Source organism: Eurypyga helias, unplaced genomic scaffold (assembly GCF_000690775.1).
Source record: "Eurypyga helias isolate BGI_N326 unplaced genomic scaffold, ASM69077v1 scaffold13598, whole genome shotgun sequence".
Taxonomy (NCBI): domain Eukaryota; kingdom Metazoa; phylum Chordata; class Aves; order Eurypygiformes; family Eurypygidae; genus Eurypyga; species Eurypyga helias.
In genome coordinates this window covers 25,061-50,773 of record NW_010266477.1, presented here as the reverse complement: position 1 = coordinate 50,773, position 25,713 = coordinate 25,061, and the positions used below count along the sequence as shown (strand labels likewise).

Genomic DNA, 25,713 nt, shown 5'->3' with positions numbered 1-25,713 from the left:
TAAGGATGATAAGCAGCTTTGGAAAATGTAATAAATATTTTTACATCTTTCACATTTTACATCAACCCCCCCCATGGCAGGGGGGTTGGAACTAGGTGATCTTTAAGGTCCCTTCCAACCCAAACCATTCTATGATTCTATGATATTTGAGAGACAGAAATAAAAATAATTCCCTACAAAGCTGGAAGAGAAATATGAGTTTTGTATCTACACACAATACTGAAGCAAGCAAGGTATGTTTTACTGAACTACACGTATCTGCAAATATATCCTATTGTATTCAGCAGGGGCCCTGCTGACGTATGAAAGCTATGCAGAGAGTACAATACGCCTGTCCTGAGTGTTTAGTATTCTCTCAGCAGTTGAAAAGATGTTTAAACATGCCTGCACTGAGCTCGGAAAGGCAGGATTTGCTCCGTGAAGTGCAATCCAGTGAACATAGACGGCAACTATTTTTAGGATGTTCATTTACTTGTTCTGCTCAAACAACCGCAATAGCAAAAGCGGTTTTGAGAACGGTACTTTGAAGATACTAAGAGCAGAAACACTAACATAACCACGTGACGGTTCAAGAAAAAAGTTTCTCTTAAGTGACCATTCAAAATATCATGACACATCCAGAAGGTTTCTTGTAATCTAAGTACAGATTTACTGACGTGACATGAATGGCAAAGGGGACTGTGACATCCCATCAACACTGACAAACATGCTGCATTTGCTCTAGTTGTGTGATATGGTTTAACTTTCCATGTGGCTGGATCTAGCCCCAGATAATCCTGCCTGTAGTAATTCTCAGTATACTCAGTTAAAAAATAATCCAGTAACCCAGTCTCTCTGTAATTTTCCCTTCTTTCCCATGCATCATGATCAAGTTCACAGTTTGGTAAGTTGAAAGGACAAATCTTACCTTTGATAAAATAACTGTTCTATCACGGTCTAAATTACATTTGTTCTGAGGGCAGAAGAATTTATACAACCATATGGATATGGACCTGCGTAGTATATGGATGGATTTGCATAGCTAAGAATAATATGCTCAGCTATTTGCTGGCATATTTTTAGGAAACGGAGGGATTTTAGAAAATGACACTTTGAGAAGGAATTTCCATTCAAATGTACTTTCACAACTTTGTCCTACATTTTTTATACATTTCTAAAAATGTTTTGTTTCTGGAAAGGTAATGAGCACAGATATTTTCTCTGACTTAAAAGTTTCTGGGGCTTGGAAACATGCCTCCTTATAATCTGTTAAGTACCTGGGCAGAGTGTGCTGAAGAAGGATCCCAGAGTTTCCACTTTCCCCGTGACCAGCTGATAGTTAACTTCTTTTTGGTAGTCTGAAGGAGTGAGCATGCTCTCAGACAGAACTCTTGCCTGATACTTTCCTAAAAGACAAAAAAGTAGTTTTGAAAGCACTTCAAACTACAGTTTAAAATGTCCTAAGCCATAACAGAAATACTACTCAGCTAAATGAACACCACACACACAAAACCGGCAGAGATGAGTCTTCTTTCTCATGTACGCACCAGACACCTGTAAGATCCTTTCTGTTTCTTAGTTTAGGAAATATTTGTTGATAAAGTATATAAAAAAGCCATATAAATACTCAAAGGAATTGTGAATTATCTACACTCAAAATGAATCTTTGAATGGCTATTCAAATACATTATTTAATTATCAGCATAGCCTTCAACAGGCTGTCGGAGGGAATGACATCGAAAGACCACCTTTTAGAATCTAAGAAAACGTTCGGTCCTCTGCCCTCAGTAACACCCCAGTCACACAGAGCAGGAGAGATTTATGCACTGTGTGTGCTGTAACTCACTATTATTTGTTTGTAGCCATGGTGGCTGGGATGCCTTGGTGAGAAAATGGGTAACACAGAATGTGATTTGCTGGGGAGAGACACAACTTGGGTTAATCAAAATCCATTACTTGTTGGTCAAAGCTCTGCTTTCTGAGGCAGATTACTGAAACTGCACTCAATCAAACTCCTCACAGCATCTGTTTTGCCAAGAGATACACCCTTGGGATATTACCTGTTATCACAATGCAGGAATCAATGGCTCGGTTTCTACTGGCACATATGATCACCACGTAGTTTGTCTTTATTAATTTTCCTTCAATGAGTAGCTTAAACATTTCTGAAAGCCCTTCAGCCAGAGAGTAGCTGCACTCAATGATATGGACACTGTCATTGCAGGAGCTAGCTGCAAGGCCCGCCAGCCAGGGCAGCTGGGCTGAAGTCACGGGAGCAATCTGGCTGGGCACTTGGGGAAAGGTCTGTGGAATAGCCTGTTGGTACTGACGGATTTCAGACAGGTGTGATTCCCGCCAAGAACGCATGAATATTTGTTCCAAATCCTCAATCAAAGGGACCTGGTCTGAGGCTAAAAAAAATAAAAGGAAAGTATTATGAAACAGTTAAACAAAACTGTGGAGTTAAAACCAGTATTTTTTTCAAAATACGTGCTTCTTTAGAGATGATCATGTTTCAGATTTATGCATGCATCTGCTATTGCCTTTAGCAGATGTGAACCAAATTTTTCATTTTGAAGGGTCTTTGTGATGCTCAAGTAAAGCTGCCCTAGTTGGAACCTGAGTATCAGTAATTAGAAATACTTAAAGAGGTTGAGTGCTGCCTGTCTTGCAAAATACTACTTTTAAATCACAGACTGTATGCAAGAGCGGTGAATTACAGCTCTGTTTCTTTTTTTATTTTCAGTTGCTGAGGTCCCAGATTATAGGAGAACAACTTTGCATGATTATATTTCAATCTGTCTGGTCTTCAAGAATTATTTAGTTTTGTTTCAGTACCACAAATGAAATTCTTTACTATCACATGTCCTAAGACTGATATTTGATATTGTCCTGCCCTACTAGTCTCTTTCTCATTTGCCGGTGTGTAATATATTTATTGCAGTCTATTTGGACATAAAATAATCTTACCTAGTTGTACAAGATAGTAGACAGTCAGTAAGAGCTGCATTTCCTCTGAAATAGGCTGAATTGTGGAGGCGCCGTATTGTTCATATGCTCTAGATAAAGACTGTGAATTTCTGTAACAGGTGTACAACAAAGGACTCACTATCACATCATTAATGTTCCCACAAAGATATGGGAAGTTTCCATGACCTACAAAACAAACAATGTTTGTACACAGCACATTAATTTCATCATTTCCCATGAAGGCATTAAACAGTTTTAATAGGAAATGTTTTAAGATTGACAGCTTTAGCAGTGTTTAGCAGTAGGATGTGTCTTTACATCTCTTACAAAAAAGATTTAAGGCCTTGTTGGGGGGTTGGGGTTTTTACCTTTAAAAATAACTGGCTTTGCTTTACAGATTTTCAGCAAGTTGTCAGGAACCGAGACCGGTTCTCCAGAGCCCACCATTGGAGATGAGGCTGACCCCACCAAAGCAGAATGTGGTAAAGACGACAGGCTTCCTCCATCTAAGATTTTAGACATATTGTTACTGGAGTCAGATCTAGTAATGTTTTCGTCAAAGAAAAGTTATTCAACAACATCTCATACCCACATTTAGTATCACTATTACATGCTTTATATGGTTACATCACACATGTCATGAGCTGTTGCTACAACCCATACTATTATACTAACTTTCTTGGATGACTGATTATATTGTTTGTTACAACCTTGAACATCACACATGCATCTGAAGATTTTGAATGTTTATAGAGTTCCAGGTATGAATACAATAATACAGAGACTTATGGGATACCAATGCACAAACAGTTACGATGTATTTAGTTTCATTGATTCTAAACAGATTCTCTTGCGACAGCAAGAAAGAAAAAATTAAGATGCAACGTTTGCTCAATCATAACATCTGTACAATAATTTTAATTTAAACAATAACACATTAAAAGAAAATATTTTGGGGAAAACAGTTTTATTTCACTGCATGTCACTCTAGTCTGTATCGACTATAAAATCCAAGTACCAAGAACACAGTTACAAATAACTGAAACTATGGACGGTACCTTGACCTGAGTTATGACACTAATTTTAATATCCCCAAAGAGTTTCAGTGTCTGAAAGATGGACACAAGCACCTGTTGGGATGTATTAATAATGATTTGATGGGTAGATCCTAATGAGAGTTAAGCTCAGAGCCTCAAAAAGAAATCAGTGGAAATGGAGCACCCAAATGTAGGTGAGCTTCTGGGTATCAAAAACACTTCAAAACTTCAATGTAAATATGCATGCTTCTTTAAAATATTGTCTCTTTTCCTGCATTATTTTCTGAATATTGAAACACACATTATCATTGGGTGTAGCTTACCATTTTTAATTCTGTTTGGAGCCTGTGGGTTGAGCTGCAAGTTCCACGTTTCAGTAGATGATGGAGATTCTGGTGACCAACCTTTGTGGCGTTTTTTTGGAGGCCCCGAATTTGTTAAAGTGCCTGAATAACAGTAATATTTCAGAAAAGTATTAGAATAAAATGCATTCAGTTTTGTGCATCGTAATTCAACACATTTTGATTGACTGAATGTGTGCATTAAGTACTGTGGTATACAGGGTCAACTCCATGAAAATAATATTTTTTTATGTGTTTTATTTTACTTTGCTATGTCCTGATAAAATTTATGGGAACTTTCTGGTGCAGAGAACTCTTAATTATCTAGGCAGACTTGACTTGTTATATACCAATGTTTACTCTGTACTAAGAACAATGTAGTAAGAATGAGACGTACTAAAAATGCTTATAAATGTTAATATTTTTTAATCAACAGTGTGGGCATGTTGCTATTTTTATTTCTGAACACATGACTGTTTCATGTAACATATTGCAAAATAAAATTCTCAAAGGATTCAGGGTAATAAAGATCTGAGTTCTTTTCAAGAATTTCCCCATTTATGGGATTTAGCCACTTCTTGCTGGTTACCATCTTTGGTTTTATGTTATCCCATATAAACTCTTTGAATTCCATATTAACTCTTAATGATTTTTTTTCATTAATTTCTTGAATCTTCTTGTGCACTCCTGTAAACTCCTAGAATGACTTTCTAATTATTTCTAATTATTGAGAGTCAAAGTTCCTCCAGGAATTGCCTAGTATCTTGCAGGACTGAACCTTTTTTATTTCTGGACATGACTACGCAGAGGTGGTAACACTACTGCACACTGGCAGGGCTGTATCTCCTGGCAAAATAGTCAGACCCACATAAATTCAAGACAGAGTAAGAAGATTATATAAAAAGGAGAATTTCAGTTTTGCAAAATGTATTAAAATTCAAAATAAACCTGAAGTCTTCAGATCTAGAATAAGGTTGTTTATTTGCTTAATAACCTATGTACAGGTTTTGGATTACTGTTTTAAACTGTTACCACACGAGGGCGGTATTTAGCCATTTGTGCCTCTCATTTTTTCACTTGGTTCCTGGCACAATGTTGTGACAAAGGTCACAAGATAGAGCAATACACAGACTTTCATTATTTGAAAATGCCATATTCTTTCCTGCAGATATGTGGATATGTGAAAGTAATCCATCTGAAATGAATTGGCAAGAATATGTTGCTGCGTGGCAGAAAGAGATCCTGCCCTGAATAGACAGAATAGAATTTGGCTGTGATGCCAGCAGGGAAACTTGGGAAGACTTACTCTGAAGTACACCTATAACATGCTTTTAGCCATAGAGAAGACTAACTTTCTTCTTTCTTGCTTAAACAAGCCAGTGACACAGAATACTGTTTATGAGGGAAAACAATTAACACAAATAATGATAAAAATTGTGCAGCGAGGACATGTCTTTAATTTGGAGCCAGTTGTCAAAGTCTAGTGCTCCATCCCAAGGTGAATGGCAACACAGAAATTACCTTATGACTGAATACGTATAAATCTTTCTTAATTCCCTTCACAAAACCTATTGGTGACGTTGATGCAAACTGACATATTCTTTAAGAACTTGGCCCCACAATATGGTCTGTACTTCTATGAGAGAGAAGTCTTCTCTTCTTGAGACCCCATCTGGAGTGCTGCGTCCAGCCGTGGAACCCCCAGTATCAGAAGGATATTGACCACTTGGAGCAAGTCCAGAGGAGGCCACGAAGATGCTCAGAGGGCTGGAGCACCTCTCCTATGGGGACAGGCTGAGAGAGTTGGGCTTGTTTAGCCTGAAGAAGAGGAGGCTCCGAGGAGACCTCATTGCAGCCTTCCAGTACCAGAAGGGGCTACAAGGGTGCTGGGAGAGGACTTTTTACAAGGGCCTGTAGTGATAGGCCAGGCGGTAACGGGTACAAATTGAAAACAGGGAGGGTTAGATTAGATATCAGGAAGAAGTTCTTCACAGAGAGGGTGGTGAGGCACTGGCACAGGTTGCCCAGAGAAGCTGTGGATGCCCCATCCCTGGATGTCTTCAAGGCCAGGCTGGATGAGGCTTTGAGCAACCTGGTCTAGTGCAAGGGGTCCCTGCTCACGGCAGAGGGGTTGGAACTAGATGATCGTTAAGGTCCCTTCCAACCCTAACCATTCTATGATTCTATGACTCTATCAAATGAACAAACTGAAATATTTTGAAAAACTTTCAATTAATAGTCTGAACTGTAACAAAGCTATGGCTGAAAACATATAAACTATCTTCTTCTGAAAATTAACACAGAAGAAAGTGTTATGGTCAGAAAGGTCTTGGAGGGGAATAGTAACTTCTGTTCATAAAGAAAATTATGCTCATGATACCACCATTTGTTCAGTGGCTCTATTATACTCATGGGATACGGAGTTTAGGGTTATTAAACAACAAATCCATACAAATACCTAACACTGAAGGTCTTGTCAGAGCAGACAGGTTATTTTTCACCAGTTGCTGTTTAGACGATTCCTTGCCATTATAAACTGCTGAGCTGAACACTGCTGTTGAAGGGATGTGATCTATGGCTGCAGCTGGCAAGAAAAATACAAAGTATTTACATTAAGCATTTTTAGGTCAAGATGCCCAGTCGATAAATAAACTGATCACTTGATCATTTACTTTACTAGAGCCATCAGGATCTGCTCAGAGTGAATGCAATGCTGAATAAAACAAGCCCACTTCTGATCTCACACCAGATTACTTTTACAATTAAGTGCCTGGGTAAAATCCGCTTCTGCAACTACATACTTATGTGAAATCCTTCAGTTTCTTTGCAGGTGGACCCTAGCTCTTATATGAAGCTTACTCAAGAACCAGCTAAAAGAGTAAAAAAGCTTGTTTAAAATTTACTAAAACCCTCCTAAGTCTCTGTTCCAATTTTACATCCTCTTTCCAAGCTCCTTTTTAACTACGCTGCATTAAACAAAGATGTTTTCTCAAGCTTAATATGCCTGCAATTAATGCAGTTTTTCTATGTATCTAACCTCTGACCAAAAAAAAAAAAGAGGCCAATCCACCTTTATAAAGAGATTAATGATTTGTTCTGGAGGAGTACCAGTATTCCAGATGACAACTACTTAACAGGCTTCTGTCTCACAGAGAGAATATAACCACCAGCAGACGTGCCTCAGTTCTCCTGTGTGAATCTCTGTAACAGACACAAGATACTGAAGAGCTGTTTTCAATATGAAGAAGCTCAGCGGGATCACCAGCCTCTATCACCCATCACTTTCCATTCATGTCAAGCTAATGGAAATGTTTCAGAAAGAATTTTTAATACAAAAAATGTTACAGTTACCAATCATCAGTTTGTTTTTTCAATATTAAAGCCACTTTTCTCAGCAGAAGAAAAAACTCTGAAGATTTTAAGCTGATGCCCATGTAATGCCTGCAGTAAAGAGGGTACTGGTCATAACATAAAATAGACTGACCAGAAGAAAAAGCTGACATGACATGGTTCCTGTAACATTCGTCATAGTGACCAGACAGGCAACAGCTGGAGGAATGCAATTCCTATTCTCAGCAACATTAAAAATAACAGCTTCTTAAAAATATTGGTTTGCCTTTAGCTATGAGCAAGAACACCTATTTTATTATTTGCTAAGCTTTCATACATAAACCTGAGGGGTGAAAAAAGACAGCGAGAAGCCTTCAAAGTAAGATTGCTTTCTTTATTTGCAATATATCTCTAACCAACTTGTTTTATTTGGTAGTGTGCTTGTTGGTTTGTCTTTCCATTCACACAAGTACACACACAGGCATGCACAAAAGAGTCAAAGTAGGCAGAAACCCCACGTATTTTTCTCCCGAGCAGTACCTGTTTGCTGGGTCCCGGCTGGAGCTCTTGGGTTCGCTGCTGGGACCGGCTCACTTGCGGCACTTCCCGAGAGGCCCGAACTTTCTGGCAGTTGGAACAATGTGCCTGAGCAAGAGCTGGTTGAAGACTGCCGGCCTCTCAACTCTTAACAAAAAAGAAACTTCTTATCCCCTGAGAACAGTGGCGTTTGCTTTTTCTCTGCATATTTGATTTGATAATTTCACACCTGAATGAATGAAGAGGCTACAGGGCTTGGAAGGGAGGAACGGATGTCTTCAGACATGCCAGCCTCCTATAAGGTCAGTCAATTGCTTTTTACAGCTGCTCTAGTAATCACTTAGCTTTAAAGGGTCTTTCTTCCAACTGATCTGTCTTAAGTTTTACACAGCTGCCAGTCCCTGTGATAGCTAAGCTTGGATGATGAAAACCAGAGCTCGAGGAAGACAGCTTCATTATCTTACCTGCCCCTTTCCAGCAGATTACAGATCCTTTGGTCAGGGCTCCCTGTGCATTCCTCACCAGATAATACTTTAAGTGTTTCTGTTTCTTGGGCTGAGTGGTCAGTTTAAGGTTAATGTGATTTGAGAATTCTGTAAAGTAGCAGAAACCCTTCTTGCCACAGCCAACACAATTGCCAGAGAAGCCTGAGAAAATAAACAATACATACAACCCAGTGAGATAGATGAGTCAATTTAATAACATTCAAACATGACTCTTTCCTGGAGAAAAGCTGTTATTTATATTTTTCTTTCCCCTCACAACTTTTATTAGCATTTTCCTCCAAAATATATGACAACAGGACCACTGCACAGCTCTTCAACTACCAGATTGCATAAACACAGCCCAATGTTTACAGAACAATTACAATAGGCCATATTTCTCATATTCTCTCAACAGGAGATCACAATTCCTATTTACTACCTACCTGTGAAACGTTTAACCAGGACATTTCTGACTGAAGAACACTGAATCACATGCTTAACCCCAGCCCTCAACACCACAGGAAGTACATGCTTCACTTCACTTTCAGCTTTCATTGAAATTAAACATGCAATTAAGTCTCAAGAAATTAAGTATATTTAATCTTTTCATTAGATCTAAGTATATTCAAGTACCAAGTTCCTAGTACAGATGCTTTTTTAGACAGGAAAAATACTTAAGCCTTCCTGGGCTATTAATTTAAAGTAGCTTTCTCAAATTATGGCTGGACTGTGTTAGCACTTCAGAGCACTTTAAACTATTTATGATTACGGAAACAAAGTGTCTGCAACTTTATAGACAGGACAGAGACATAGTCCTTGCACGAAAAGAAGCTTATTGTACTCTGGCTTGATGGGGCATTTCCAGGGATACTGCCATTTCCTCTCATTCTGAGATACACAGTTTGGGCCTCAAAGAGGGGCTCATGATGGTGATGTCATTATCACCGTAAATAAAGGGCATTCCTTGCACAGCTGACATCTGCCTTTCATTCTTAAACAACCTTCTTTTGTTCATTTTCCAATGTATTTCCTAGAAAAACTTCAGCTTGCATCAGACCAAAGCAACTGTCTGAAAACACATACTATCTACAAAGAAATCATACTGTATGCAGTTAGAAGATGATCTTCCCCATGGAAATCATCTGTCTGTTCCCTGCACATGACCTGAAGAATGAAGTTTGCTTTTATTTTAATCATATCTAATGCACATTTTTATGTGTTATCACAGGAATTGAAATGTAAAGGGTGTGTTGAGTGAATTGGAAGATGGCAAAACTAAAATAAAATTTCACATAACAGATGGAGAACAACATTGGAAATAAATAGTATAACTGGAGTAAAGAGTCAGTAATATGGTAAAGTGAAGAGCCATTAATGAGAATGATAATTTCAATCTTATATTTTAGGCAAGTTAAGTTTTCAAATTAATAGCCAGTACTTCTTATCCTTCAGTAAAATACAAGCACTGAAATATAATGCTTTGTAAACACCTGTTGCTTGGTCTGCAACCTGAGCACTTTCATTAGTTTTCAAACAGCTCAGAAGAATTTATTAAAAACCTAAGTCTGTGTGGAAATTGGTCTGGTATCCGTGGGAACAAGTGGCTAACAACTATTGAAAACTGTCTATTATCTCTCTGACCCTGGTTGGTAGGATGATAAAGGTCATTATGACTCATAAAATCAGGACAAGTCATGACTCTGCAAAATCCTCTGTGTTATATCAGTCAGCACAAAAACATCTGTCTAACATCACAGAGCCTTCAGTAGCTGCAATAAAAGCAACAACAAAAGGAAACAAAATTAGAACGGATGTGGCAAAAGCTGTAGAGCTTACATGCATTTTATGCAGCTTAAGAAATCTTAAAAAATGCTTCTGCTAGGAAAGGAGAATTTCCCATGCATTTGGCAGCACACTGAGCATGACCAGCAGCACTGCAATTTTAGCCTGGTTGCCACTTACAAGCCATTATGTGTTTTCAAATAAAAGCAAAAATTATCATCAGATATACATAAGGAATGTCAAAGATCATTTCCAAAAATAAAACAGAAGTACCTGTACACTTTTTAGGTTTTATCGTTTTGCTGAGAGTGTCCAGCAACTTGCCAAAGCCACAGGTAGAAATATGTGGTAAACAGGAAGTTGAACAGCGGACATAAAATTTTTTTCATGGGGTCTTAGATGCCACTATTGGTAACTCCTGTTAATCATCATCAGCCTAAACCAGATCTAGCAATACCATCTACCTGAAACAACCTTTTGCCCTAATCACCTATTTTTAACTCTGTGACGTCTACTGGAAAATTAGTTTACACCACGTATAGCATACAGGTGAGGCCTTGTAAGGGTTAGACAGATCGAAATTGTCCACTTGTTTTGAAAAGTCCTTGGAGAACAATTTAGAACTTTATTTTTAATTTTTTGTTTTAAGCCATACTGTCATCTTTCCCCTCAAGCTTCCCCAGCTTCTCTGAGTCAGACTGAGTCCGTTCTGGCAAGCTCCTTGCCAACATGGTTTTTCATCCCATTCATCCTGACTGATACTCTCCCTGATGCCGGCCACTACTTCGTTAATACAGCTCAGCCCTGGTACCACAGAGAGAACACAGCATGATTCATAACTCCAACGCAATGAAATGCTGTTCAATCACTACTGCAGGGCTCTGCCAACCTTGCTCGTAGCACTTTATGCAGCAGATTGAGTGACACCGAGAACCCAAACATTTCATCCTCCTCCTTTCTCTGTATGCCCTATTCATGCACCATGGCCTTAGGCAGCAGCTGATTGAGAGGACAGCTTGTTTCATAAACAAGCTGCATTAAATATTCTTCCATACATTATAGAGAGGACAAAGGTCAGGGGAGTCAGGGCAGCCATAACATGACTCAATATATCTATGTCATGGGATTGATTTCACAAGAGAATTAGAAATCAATGCCTGGAGTTTAGGGGCTAAAAGCCTTTCACCTTTAGGTCACCAGCTCATATCCAACTCAGCTCAGTAGTGACTTAAGGCTGTTACCCTCTGAAGATTGGTTAATCGGAAGGTATTTGATTTTATCTGGAATTTTATCATATGCATTTGCTTGAATTTGCTCACATCACAATGATCAATTGCTCATAATTGAAAAAGCTCTTCCACAGTAGGGACCTTGTGGCTGGAAGAAGGACCTTGGACTAAAAGGTTATGAAACCTGACCTACCTTCTCACTGGGGAAATGGTTCCTTTGGATCAACAGTGAGCTTGTGCTAGGGATAAAGAGAGGACTTCAGATGGAAGAATATCCTTCTAATACTTCATAATCTAACATTTCATAAATTGGCAGAAAATTTTCTTCCTGTTTGTCTTTTAAATGAATAACAGGCTTTTAATTAATGTTAATATTTTTTGTGGAAAGGTGGCAGCTTGCTTAAGACAAAGAATGATTATATTTTCACTGTTTAAGCAAAAGTATTTCTTTTCAGTCCTACTCACATGAAAAAGGACACAAACACTGACGATGCTCCACATTTTCCCCTCCTCCTTTGTACCACTCCCTTTGAAAATTGAAGTCCTAAACTTAAAACCTAAATTAAATCAATATGGCCAAACAAGAGAGCTCCGTAGTATGGAAACTCAGTACTATTACAAAAGCCCAACAGAACATTGTACATTTGAACAGAAGCATCCACAGTATTTTATACTACAATGTTTTCATCTTACACACAGCTTACAATGCAAGCAAACTCATCTTTTCTGCTGTCATTCTGACCTCAGGGACCCACTGGGGGGAAAAAAAAAAAAAAAAGGATTTCTTATTCCCTGCTAGGAAAGTGGGCAGCTGTTTGGGCTTTTGGGAAGGAAAATTATGGTTGAATAGCTGCTTTGTTTATCATAAGAGACTCTCCTTAAGAGTGAGAACTGGGAGAAAAATAAACAAAAGAGAAAACCCCTTTTGGAGTGGTATATGTTAAATGCTTTTACTAGGAAACAATAAATACTGCACTGTCACAGAAGTGTTTCCTTCATCTAATCATTCCTTTAGGTTGCAAAACCCCCAAGAAACAGCTTTCTAAAGGCAAAAAGCTGAATGTGTTTTGCAGAGTAGTTAAACCTGTGATCTAACTTGATTAACAGAAGCATACAAGGTACAGGCTCAGACATGGAGAACTTTCTGCTTGCCAAAAATATAGTCTTTTCTAGAAAATGGGATTTTTTTCCTATGGAATAATACATCAATACTAAAAAAGAAGAAACAAAACAACAGAAATTACTTTTAAATCACAAACACATATGCCTTGATGGTGGGAAAACTTATTAGCATAATCAGTAAACTGGCACATGCCCCAGAGGCATATTAACAGCCCCTAATGGGAACAAGACCATAAGTCAAAATATGGCCTGGAAACTACCGAGACATTTCCTGTTTTTTGAATGCTCCATAGGCATCTTCATGAACATAAGCAGGCAGACCATGGGAAATCAGGAAACTACTGGATCATTCATTACTGTCTTTTCCCTTCAAATAAATTATTTTGGAAAAAAATCTACAGTACTGAGTAACAGCTGCCTTACAAACCCACAATATATTAATAGAAAAAAACATGAAATTAAGAAAAAAAAAAATGGGGTTGAAGGGTTGCAAGTGATGTGCCTGTATCACCAAAAGTGTGCGATACACTCTGGCTGATGATGACAGCCCATTTAAATTAAAAATGAATCCAATTCTTTTTCCCTCTACACTTAGAAAAGACTGAAGGGACCACTTTCCATGTTACTTCAAAAGGCCAACATGTTTGAAGAACAGCCTAAACTCAAAATACCAAAAATAAGCCTTCTAGCCTGTCTTTAAAAGCAAGAGAATAAAAAGAGCTTCCCTTCTTCATATAAAATGTTTTCAACTGAAACACAGCACAAGACAGAGGTCACTGTGTTATGCCAATAGACAGAGGATTTAAAGCAAGAACGGCTCTGGTTTTTACTTCGCTTTGTGTCTGAAACTGTGAGACTATTCGTGTCTGCTTCTAGTTTTACTTACCCTGACTTGGCTTGCATCAGTGTAGGAAAACCAGAATCAAACCACCATTTCTATCTGCAGTGTGATCTATTGTATGAACAGCATGCTATCCTCATGTCAATAAGGTATAGCATGTTTTTCATTAGATTAGGGACCAGGAACACGATTTATTTCCAACTTCCAGATGAAGACTTTGGATCTTAAAGTATTAAAGTTCTTGCATATTGAAACTTGTTATAGAATACAAAAAAGTCATCCTACAGAATTACTAAAATTCTCTGCAAAAGAATGTAATTCACTGGTGTTTAAGTGCATAACAACAGCCAAAAAAAAGCATTTAAATGGTTTCAGGAAACTAAAATGTATGAAAGTAGAAAGCTGAGGATGAAAGTAGCATAAAAAACCTCCCAGTTATGTTCCTGTTGCCTTTTTCTGTTCTTGTTTAGCATGCAATTAACAAATAGACTACTTCCCCTCTGCTAACAGCCTAAGTAGCTTAAGCTGTTAATAGTGCTAGCACTGAATGACTTGAGTGGTACAACATTCCTGTCTTTATCTTTAAAATGACAACACGTGGGTGATTTACAACCCTCTTAATTCTTTTACAATCACTGGTCAAATGTACTGTGACCAATCCAATGCCGCAAGATCACATGAGGAAAGAAATTACTGTACATGGAATGACATTATGCACCTTCACACTACACTGTCATCCCAAACGCCTTGAAGAGTTGCTCAAACTGAGGTAACATCTGAGTTCACATCATATTCCTCAGTTTTTGTGGGGGGAAAAAAAAAAACCACAAAAACCCAAAAACACACCAAACATTAAAGGACACAACAAATGTTTCCTTTTTTGCTATTTAAAGCTTGGACTGGTACACAAATATATGATGCAGCATTTTTTGGTTAGCTAACTAAGAAAATAAGACATAAGAACATGAGAACGCCTGATCGAAAAGAGTTCTCCCTCTGATTATATACCACTTCTCCCACTATTAAAATTATTCCATTGTAATAACATTAATATTTAGTTCATTCATTTGCATGATTGCATATCTTCCCTGTTTGGGTTGATCAGGATGAGGCTAATGGCCATCAGAAAGGCCAATGAAAACAGAAGATCCTAGTTTTATGTCAGAAGTCAGACTTCGATGAAAAGCAAGAAATTGAAGTATTCTACCAACAGTATTGCTCAAACACAGAGTATTACCTTATTACACATATATGAAAAAATCAACTTATAATCATTCATATTTATTTACACTGTGATAATAGCAAAAGGTCTTATGTTAGGATCCAGAACCCATGCTGTTATTCAAACACAGTGGAGAACATTACCCCCATCTCAAAGAGATAAATCAAGAAGATCATTAATTTTTGTAGTCCAAACTGTCATCAAACTGTGTACATGTATGTAGTAGCCTGAAAGCTCTGCTCGACAGACCTACACTCTGCCTGTGTCAGTATCTGGAAAGCTAAAACCGCGACGGGCAGCAGTTCAACTGCTCCAGTTACCAGATGTGCAGTTCCAGCAAGTAGGACATAAACTGATGGGACAAAGACTTCAGCCTTGGACTGACAGATGGAAGGTGATGAAGCATTTCTAATGAACCGGCTCACTCTGTATCTTTCCAAAGCAAACACAGCCAGCTCTGAGTTATTATCTTGTTGTGCATCACGAGTGAGCATTACTGCAGACGTGGAACGGAAACAAGATCTGCTGAACTCACTCTGAAAAATAAGATTAGCTATTAATTATAGACCACAGAAGCAGTCACTTACTGAAATCACAGACACTTACCCAACAGGGCATTGCGCCCATTGTCATCTGGCAGGAATCTTTTATCCACAGCACACACTAAAAGGTGATCGGGTAAATTTGGTGACTTTGCACCAACAAGTAAAAACCCTGATGGTACCTCAATATGTTCATTGGAAATTGAAACGAGCCTCAAATCTTTACCAGCCTGGCAGAAACCTAGAAAAAAATTCAATTCAACATATTGTAAGTTGACAAGATTTTTTTGTTTAATATGCACAGTTATCTTTAATAAAGAACTTCCTATATTTTTAATGAAAAATAAAGTTGTGTCCTCTGAGATCAAAGGCAAACCAAGAGTATCTGCCCCAAACAGATGCCACCAGTGCAATTAACAAAACAAAACCCAAAATGTACAGTGAAGTTTCTCTTGATGATGTTTTGCAACCTACATATTTATGGGGCTATTTGCTAACACCATCATAACTTAGGTCAGACATTGAAAAATTTGAGATAATCGCTGGCAATACCTAGTGCATTTCACTGGCTTTTCCTGGGGTTTTGAGTACTTTTTACAGCAACATGAATGAGGTAAACTTTAAATAGAAAAGAGCGATGATAAAGCCATAAGAATTACCACATTAATTTCAGCAGACACTATGCCTGAGAACTCAACCTTTGAAATGTCGCATTGCCTAAGAGAACAAGTTCTGTCCTCATGCCAGGCATTCCAAAACAAATGCTTATCTGTCACACTGGGCAAATACAAGAACAACCAAAAGCAGTCCAGCTTTATCTGGCAGGTAATGAACAGGGACATTTTAGGATTTCTGTAACATATACATTATCTCATTCTGATGAATTATAGAGGAAGTGGCGCAATCCTACTCTCTTCAGTAGGGCAAACACCTTCTGACAGCATCTTTAGTGCATTTCTTACCGTCAGTAGTGCAACAGCCTTCTGGGGGTGGCTTCATCTGGTAAGAAACAGGAGGACTACTTGATTCTGAGCCTTCTTCTTCCTCCTCTTCTTCTTCTTCCTCATTATCAGCTCTGCTGCCTGCTACAAATTATTATAGCAAAAAGACTTAAGACAACAGAAAACGCTGGCAATAAACCAATGAACGAACAGGGTGACCCAGTTACAGAAAGTATTACAGCAAACTGGATTCTCTCCTCTTGACAATGACTTTACTGTTGCCAACTCTTAAGATGCTTGTTGTTTCCTTACAGCTCCAACTTCCAGTCACACTTACAATAGAATGTCTTTCATCAAAAAAATAAAGCCTTTAGCTCCTGTGCAAAAACAGTTCAAAAGCATGACCCAACTACACCTGAGGAAGTAAAAAAAACCTGAAGGACAAATAAAAAGAAGCCTCGTTTCATTCTTTTTTTATTTTTTAAATCTCATCATTTTTAAGCTAACCTCACAATTTTTAGAGGCCTGAATCCTGTTTTTTGAACTCTTGCTCATCACAACAGCGTAACCGTAGCCTTCATTTATATTAACAGCCAATATAAACCCAAGTCATTACTTCTTAGCACTTTAGAATGTCCTGGCTACAGTCCAGGTACAGATTTTATTAATTAGGTATTGACCATGTCCTTGATGTTGTACAGGAAACTGAAGAAACGGTTCTTGCTTGAAACTAGGTTCACCACAGATGATGCCATGACAAGAACACCTAATTCTCAGGCTGTCTCCAACCAGAATCCAGAGCTCTGAGGAAAGCACTGCCACTCCCTGTACAATGTCAAGGAAAGGCATATGCCTAGGAAGGTGATCCCCAGTGGCCTGTGCATGGACTGTGCCAGACTAGGAGGCAATACTGAATGCTGGGGAGAAAGACATGATACAGGCTTCATTTTTTAGAGTGCTTGAAGTGTTTCTTCTTGAGATTCTCTGCTGTAAACCATTTTTCTGGTATGCTGGGTACCTAAATCAGTGTTTTTACCTGACAGCTTGCTTTTTAAGAGAATTCACATGCATATTATCAGTGTATCTTTCAGTCTTTCAGCTCAAGATTGTTTCTTTACTTGGGAAAATAAAATAGCAGTTAGGCTCCTACATTACTCTGTCGATCCAGCTTTTAGTCTTGGAACAGAAAAACAATGAAGCACACCGCAGTCATACTCCAAAGCTCAGTGTCAACTGGACAGACTGTCTTTGCTCTGACTGACTTTGGATAAGGCACTCGGAGTCCCATAGGATATTCATCTGTGATCCTTTTTTCCTACGACCCTCCTCAGAAGAGCTCTTTGTTTTATTGAGAAATTATTGTAGAATCAGCTGAACAAATACTACAGGATAAATGAGAATCAGGGAGGAAGCGGAAGAAAGTAAATCTGGAGTTTGAATATTTGTCTCTAAAGGTTATTACGACCTACACCCCGATCTAGAAGAGGATACAATGGGTATTTTTACTTCTCAGTATCTAAGCATCAAGCTTCAGTCCTGGTGCACACAGGTAAGGGCAAAACTTCAAACACAACTGTTTTAGGGGTGTAGTCTAAAGACAAAAATGCTGAAAGTGAACAAAGGGAAAAGTAAAGCTCTCCGCCGTTGCTGTTGAAGTGCGGGGTAAGTCATGTGTTATGACGTAACCTTGACAAACATCCAAATGCAATGAAAAAGGGGTGAGTCTGGCTCTCCTCTTTTCCCACACACCCAGCCATGAAGTTCCTTCCTTTCTTGTTGTGCCAGCTCTGACACACGAAGCCTGTGCTGAGCCATCCCAGATTGCTAATCCAGCAGAAATCTCACCAGGCAAATAACAGTCACCCGTCTTTTTTCTAACGGGTTTATGCATTTAAAGCAGTGTAAGATCCAAAAAATGCCAAAATTGATGAAAAGGGAGAAAATGAGAAGATATGGCTAGGAGGAGTGAGGGGAGCAGGATGTGGGATTTTCTCCTTTGAGCAGTGGTAAACTCTTAGGTTTGTTCAGCCGTAACAGGTAAATTCACATTAAAAAAAAAAGATAGAGACAAGAAATGAAAGTGGAGACTAAGAAATAGGAGAGCTACAGCAGTTTCAGGTCAAAAATGAAGAGTAAATATGTACCTGTATGACACAAGAATGAGCTGCTGTCACCTATAAAGGGCATCATTGGGGTTTTTGCTGCTTGATTTAAAAAAAAATCTACACTTTCTGCTTCCATTTTGCTTTTAAAGCAGGGCCTCTTGAAAGAGCTCTAGGTTTACATGTGTCTGTTCCACACCATCTTCTCTTAATCTCAAAAGAACACAAAATCAAGCACTCAAAACCAGAGATAAGATGCTGGGCAAAAGTGGACTCAAGGGGTAGTTCTGTTGTATGTTACAGAACTGGGCAGTCAGCTAAGGTAACCGGATACAGCCCCATTAAACCAACACACATACGGTGAAGCTTTTGTCCATATTTTACTGAATTAAGATTTATTCATAGATACCATAAACACTGTTGTTTGCTTTAAGGAATTCTTTTCAGTTCTCACAAAGGATTTATGTTATACAGTTGCGATTTCACATGGAAAATTCTTCCCTCCTTAAGGTATAATTTAAATATAAGTTAAGTTCTGCAAATATTTTAATATACATATTATTTTTTATCAGTAGGACTATTCATTTTATAGGTAAATGTAATTGTATAAATTACAATAAAGGTATATGTGCATCATATGTTTGGGCTTTTTTAAATTCAAAATATATAGACTGGAAAATCATACTCACTGGAAAATACATGCTTGTAAGTTTATTGCAAAAAAATGTAACATCTAGGCCAGAAGGGACCAACATGTTCATTTAACTTGTTTCCAGGCACAGTACAGTCTTCTTTGCACAAATACATTATTTTTAGGCATAAATTATCAGATATGTAATGATATTAGGATAGTCTCGGTGGCTAGGTACTTATTTCTGGTTTAGGTGGTCATTTATGTACCAAAAGGAGACAGAAAAACATTCTTTAAACAAAAAATATAAACAAAATCAGTGACAAGTTACAAAAGGAGATTGGTAAAGCTTAAAAAAACTTGTCCAATTGTTTTTTTCTTAAACTCACAATGTATTCAATTGTCAGGCTCTCTAGCAATTTTGATACTGTGACATCATCAGAGACAAAATTCCATAATATCACCTTATTTACAAGTGGCTTGTTCTGTTGCCAAATGCTACACTGAACATCTGTAACAGGTTATCAGCCCACAAAACGGAAAGGCAAACCACTTGGGTTGCACTGCCCCACTGCACTACCTTGTCTAAGTTATTTATATCACGTCTGCTTCACCACAGGGAACGACTTGCTGTATTGAGGGCCAACAGGCAGCTATGGCTGAAGACAGTCCGAGTAGATCAGCACGTCACACTGTCACGGCCAAGAAAAGGTAACAGTAAGAGGGAGGACAGGGCTTATACGAGACCCCAAGGATGGATCTCTGCTTCAGATACCTCCTGGCCCACAGAGCACAGGGATTCATGTAGCTAGAAGTGGAAATTTCAATTTATGATAAGGTTGCAGTACATGATGCCAGCTTGCAGACCTCTCCTGCCTGAGGAACAACCTAGGAAAAGCTCTATCGCAGGTGCCTTTCCCCTTGTCTGAAACGTTCATGAATGCTCTCCATCAGGTTGTGGTGAGATTTTTAATTAATTACAGTATAAGTCTGTTTCCATTAACTACAAAGAAAACAGGATCAACCTCTCATGGTTTGGAAAGTTCTTTGATATCCTTGAAAGAAGAAAGTTAGATCTAAGTGTGACATAGCATTTTTATTCCTGAACAATGCATCTGTTCCTGTAGCATCTTTCCCAACTGATGTCATAATCCATTTTGTGACATCACGGGTGGTTGCCATGGAAAAGTTTATGAAATCATCATAGAAGGTTTTGACAGAGGGATCACTTTAGGTAGGGAATAAGCATCATATATATTTAAACAATGCATGCATATTCCCTATTAAGTTCTGCATTAACCAAAAAAATCAAGAGGAAAGGACTAACGATGTGTGAGGTGTGAGCACATTTACTTTTCCAAGGAATGTTTTCTCAGCTGTTTTGGTGAGGTAATAGTGAAGAGTTTAATCTGTGTGAAATACTTTTATCTGCTACTACTTCTTGGACTGATTTTTTTTTTTCTGTTACTGTGGATTGTTAACCATTATGTATTTTTCATTGCATAAATATCCAAGCCATCTTTAGCAAAGTATGACAGGGGAAGTAGACTTGATCAAAAGAAACAAAACACCACCCTGGTGACAGAAATGTCTAAACAATGAAATTATTAAACATAACCTTGCACAGGCGTGCCAGTGTTCTGCACACATCAGTGAACTCCCTGAAAACCACAAGACTACTACACAGAACAGCAACCAAAACACCACATTATAGCATGAGTTTGCTTATCAGATCTACTCAGTTCATTTAAACTACACAGCTTCCAAGGAAAAAACCAAAAAGACTGAGCGAATTAAACTCAGACAGCAGGCTCCTCTAAACACACACAAAAATTAAAACCATTAAAAACGAGAAATCCCATGTATTAAATACCAACTTGTGCAGGGTTTACGAGAGAACACATCCTAAATTTTTGCCTTTGCAACCACAGAATCACTAAAAATATTATGCCCAAAGTAAGTGTAACCCTTTTTAAAAGCTAAAAATACTTCTGCTCTATTTATTCACAATGAAAATTAGTCTTAGCATATATAATTTATAAATCTATTGTGTGTTTGCCATCAATTACTGTATAACTTTCAACAGTGTATGATAAATTATAGGACAACAGATTTATGTTCCAAATCTCCAAAGATTCCTCCACACATTTAATGGAACATTTCCTAGAACTTCAGTTTATGTATATTGATACATCTGAGCAAGCAAGTGGCTTAATTCTGTAAAAAGAAAAGATAATGCAGTATTTTTAATCCAATTCTAATATACACATATATTTGTAGATGATTAAAAAATTGAAAGAAAAAAAAATTAAATACTTCTGGTTTTCTGTATTCTAATTTGAAATGTGTGTGCTGACCCTTGGGAGAGCAAAGAGCAGAATTGCCTTTGAGCAGAAATATAAATTCCACTATTTCCTACCTTCTAGTGATGACAGTTGCTGTTCAGCTTCCAAATACAACTGAGAAAAGATTGGTCTGGGAACTAAGTTGTTTGAGCGGAGAGAGGCCTCAATAGAATTATGCAAAACTTCTTCAAACCGTGTTGTCTTCAGCTGACCTGCATAAGAATTTCCCATCTTCTCAAAAAGAAACAAGAAGAAGAAAAAAAAAAAAAGATGTTTCAATTTTCGCACTAGAAACTCAATCACTGCATGTTGATGTCACACTACAACATTTCTCAGGAAGGAGAGAAGCTCCATTGTCCACAAAGAAAGGCAAAGGGAAAGAACATTGACTGCAGCAGTGGCTGAGCAGATCCCGCTGGTAAATTACAGGAAGTTTTCTAAAAGTAACAGCTTTCTGTAATCCAGGAGAAAGGCAGCAAGCTTTCACACCTTCTTGAAAATGTGGCTAGAAAACTGATTTGAGTAATTCCTTGGTTTATAGGGTGACCAAGGAGATTCATTTTCAAGAGTCAGCAATCTCATCTGTTAAACATCCTTTCTGTTTTACATGAGTTGAACAGAATAAACGTTAAAGGATCTGGGGAATAGCGGAGTTTTGTGTATTTATCTTTGCATGGCCCATGGCAGCTGAAAACCCATGGCTAAAGCGGTTCAACAATTCTTTAGAGCTGCTGTCTCATAAGTACCGTAGCGCTGCTTAACTCGGATATTGTGAAATAGAATGGCTTTTCCTTCTCACCTTAAACAGTATTTTTCACTGTAAACAGACTTTTTTTTTTTAAAGAATGAGATGTATCGATTATCTATTTGATTTTGCATTTCATTATTAGCACCTTGTTTTTAGTGAAACCATATAGTTTATTCACTCTGTCATTGAAGAGTCAGTCTATTCCAGCTGAATATCCCACATACTTAACTGCCGCCTGCTTTCCACAGCGAACACAATGAACTGGTATAACCAAAAGCCATGTCAGCTTTCTTTTCCTATTACAAAGTAGCTCTTGCCCTGGGCCCCATTCCTTTCCCTCCTCAAGTAACTGTGAATAGAAAGCATGAAACGCTTCCTGTTTGTGGCAGTAATTCCTAAACACTGAACAGCCCCTCCTCAGCACTGGGGACTGCGTGGGAAATGAGCCTGTTGGGAAGCATCCTGTAGGAATCAGGCAAGCGAAAGAAAAACTGCTGTGAAACCACATACTGCTCTTGTTGGAAAAAAGAGTTTGAAAGGCACAACACACGAAGTTGGCAATTTGGGTATCTTCTTCTGAGTCTGTAGAGCATATTTTACATATATAATCATATTTCTCTATGCTTCTTTGTATCATGTTAATGCTATATCTAATACAGTTAATACTATATATTATAGCTAATTGTATTACGTATAGTATTAACAGAAGCACAATGAGAATTATAAAGCAATGCAGGTAGCATTTAAGAACATGATCTAGAGAAGAAGCAGGCGCTACTGGTAAAATCTTCACGTATAGACACAAAACCTAACAGAAAAGTTGCAGTGCGTAGTACTGGTGTATCCCTTTGGGGGAGGGTAAACGAGAAGCTGCAAAGCCTTTTAGTGACATTCAGTGCAGGCATGGAAGTGAGGATGCATCCTCTCTTCCAACACAAAAAGCAGATGACAGTTCCCTTTCCACAATGACAGGAACTCTCTGGCTCCTCTTGTTTTAAGTACTGCTTCACCTACACCAAACACAGCTGAAGACAAGGGGAAAGCCTGACAGTTGTCCTCAAAACATTTCATCAGAGATGCATGCAGGAAACCCAAGGTCAGGGTCTGAAATACCAAATGCTGTTTCTACACAAGAGCACTAAAAGATGTTTAGTTCTAATTCTAATCCTTCTTTCAACCATTAGATGACTGTCATTCATCCTGATAATTGTCTTTGTTACACTGATATTTTATGTTTAATGTAACAAGGACAAACAGTTACCAAGATGCATGACACATACCCATTTAATTATTTGGTCTTTTAAATTCTTTCCCGTATCACAAACAAATATTTTCTCTTGTTAGCTTGGAGGCATCTGTGGGCTCAGGGACCCATCTCTACATTTTCAGGGGCAGGTACAATATGGTCCGACATGACTGTTCATCGCAGTCTTGAAAGCCCAGACTAAGAGAAATAAAAATGCATGAACACGCTCTCAACTTGTTAACGTTCTAAGTTACACCTTCATGAATGGAAACACCATTCAGCTATCATCCATTCCACACACTTCTTTACATAGACTGCATTATTTAAATACAGAGCCAAAACATAAAAAACTCATAGAGCATCCAAAAGACTTGTTCCACTTAAAAAAATTACTGATACAGCATGAAGAGAATATCCAGAAGCATGACCACAATGGCAAAGGCTTGTCTTAAAAAGGGGCTGGATTTTACCTGTTCTCCACAGGACCACACAAAGCAGACTGATCTGCCTGATTTTAAATCTTATTTACTTCTTGAAAACTTCATTATAGCACATTAGAAATAGGAAGTTTGTTAATTCATCCACAGTGAGACAAAACATTCAGAAGTATTAGCAGACAAATAAGCAGGCAGACTGTTTTATGCAATGAAAGCTTATTTGCTTTACTGATCACTATGTGGATCTAAGTGTGATTAATGAGAAAACACTGTAATAATTCTGTTTATAAACTCTACTCCATAGATGCAGTCAGTCATTATTCTGTACAGTTTATTAGGAACAAAAATACATCTACGCTTTACAGGGACTTCACATGCTTGCTCCGGATTTACAGAGCCCACTAGTGGATAAAACACAAACCCTGTATTTAACCCTGAGGATGGCAGAAACCAGCATCTTATCGACATGATGTTACAGATGAGGCATCAGTTAATCGTAAGTTATTTGTGCAAGAGGCAGGCACTGGAATCCTTTAAAACATAAGCATGTTCGTTTATCCATTGGGGTGCTAATTTAATTATGTGAATGGGTTTGTAAACTGAAACAAAAATACGCTTTCTGGATTCGCACACCTGGTAAGGTCTAATGTGCCTGTGGGATATTACAATCACAACGCCAAACACAATCATAAACCCAGGAACATAGTTTAGAAGATGTGATATGTATTTTATAGCCATTTCATCATCAAACACACACCCCTGGAAAGAGAAAATGGGCCTTGCAGGAGCTTTTTTGCCTTTCATTCAGAGTCACAGTGTGTCTCTCAGTTGCAGGAGAAAATAATTCTATGAAGCAAGCAAGGGAGAAGCCGTTTCTCACTAACTCTACAATGGTTGTCATCCCCTCTTTTCTTTAAAGCTGCTCAGACTGTGGTACCTAAATTGTAAATTGCTGATTCAGTAGCACCAGGAAGCAAAGGCTTTGAGTCCTATTTTCCTGCTTCGATGTGGCATTCCCAGCCCAGATTTATGTCTCTCTGGGATGCAAGTGGGTGGCACAGGCTAAACTTTCAAATGCTTGTCAAATTCCAACCCATGAACATCGACAGTGACCAGATTTACAAAAAAACCAAAAACAACCACACTGACACAGAAGGATAGCCCTCGACCCCAAGGACTGATAAATCAATGGGCACCTCCCCATCACACTGTCAGTTTCAATGAAGAGCATGCAGAGAAAAATACTTGTCAACACAAAGGGGAGAAAAAAGGGAAAGACCTGGACCTGGAAGAGCTGTTTAAAACCATGATAAAAAGAAAAAAAACATCCTGAGGAACTTGGGACCCCAAGAAATGATTGCAGATGCAAATAAAGTAGGTCAAGACAATGTCTTAGAAAAACATGGATAATGCTGCCAAAGAGAGATGCCAAGTCCAGACATAGAAACACAGAGTCATAGAATTGTTTGGGTTGGAAGGGACCTTAAAGATCATCTAGTTCCGACATCTAAAAATGAGAGTAGAAGTGTGTTGGTCCCTAAAGAGAACAGGCCTCAAATTCCAAAGAAGGAATTGTCAGGATTCCTGTGTTAAACAGAGATTATGTGACTAGGAAAAACACCGATCTTCTTAAGGGTTAGTGTCTGTCACACAGAGTCATAGAATCAACTTCAAGTTCAACTGCAGGTGAACTAGTCAGGTTTTGAAGAACAGCTGCACTATCCTGCTATGGCGCTGTACTCCTGCTGCCGTGATTTGGAGGAGTGCGCTCTCAGCCAGGTGGGCAGTACCTATCACGAGAGCCATGACAGTGACTGCTCACGGTAACACAGAGCCATTGCCAGCA

The 25,713-nt window shown here is 38.4% G+C and overlaps 1 protein-coding gene across 1 annotated transcript in view; it reads right to left on the bottom strand.

Annotated features, from left to right (window-relative positions):
* GREB1 (growth regulation by estrogen in breast cancer 1) overlaps positions 1–21,667 on the bottom strand; it is a 57,351-nt gene extending 35,684 nt beyond the window's left edge. Inside the window, exons 1-10 of the mRNA XM_010157111.1 lie at positions 21,511–21,667; positions 16,380–16,502; positions 15,482–15,658; positions 8,198–8,341; positions 6,786–6,911; positions 4,310–4,432; positions 3,318–3,455; positions 2,950–3,135; positions 2,040–2,390; positions 1,257–1,385 (exon numbers count right to left, since the gene is read on the bottom strand). Coding sequence (XP_010155413.1) covers positions 1,257–1,385; positions 2,040–2,390; positions 2,950–3,135; positions 3,318–3,455; positions 4,310–4,432; positions 6,786–6,911; positions 8,198–8,341; positions 15,482–15,658; positions 16,380–16,502; positions 21,511–21,667 — 1,654 coding nt within the window. The remainder of the gene's footprint in view (positions 1–1,256; positions 1,386–2,039; positions 2,391–2,949; positions 3,136–3,317; positions 3,456–4,309; positions 4,433–6,785; positions 6,912–8,197; positions 8,342–15,481; positions 15,659–16,379; positions 16,503–21,510) is intronic.
* Positions 21,668–25,713: the final 4,046 nt, after the last annotated feature.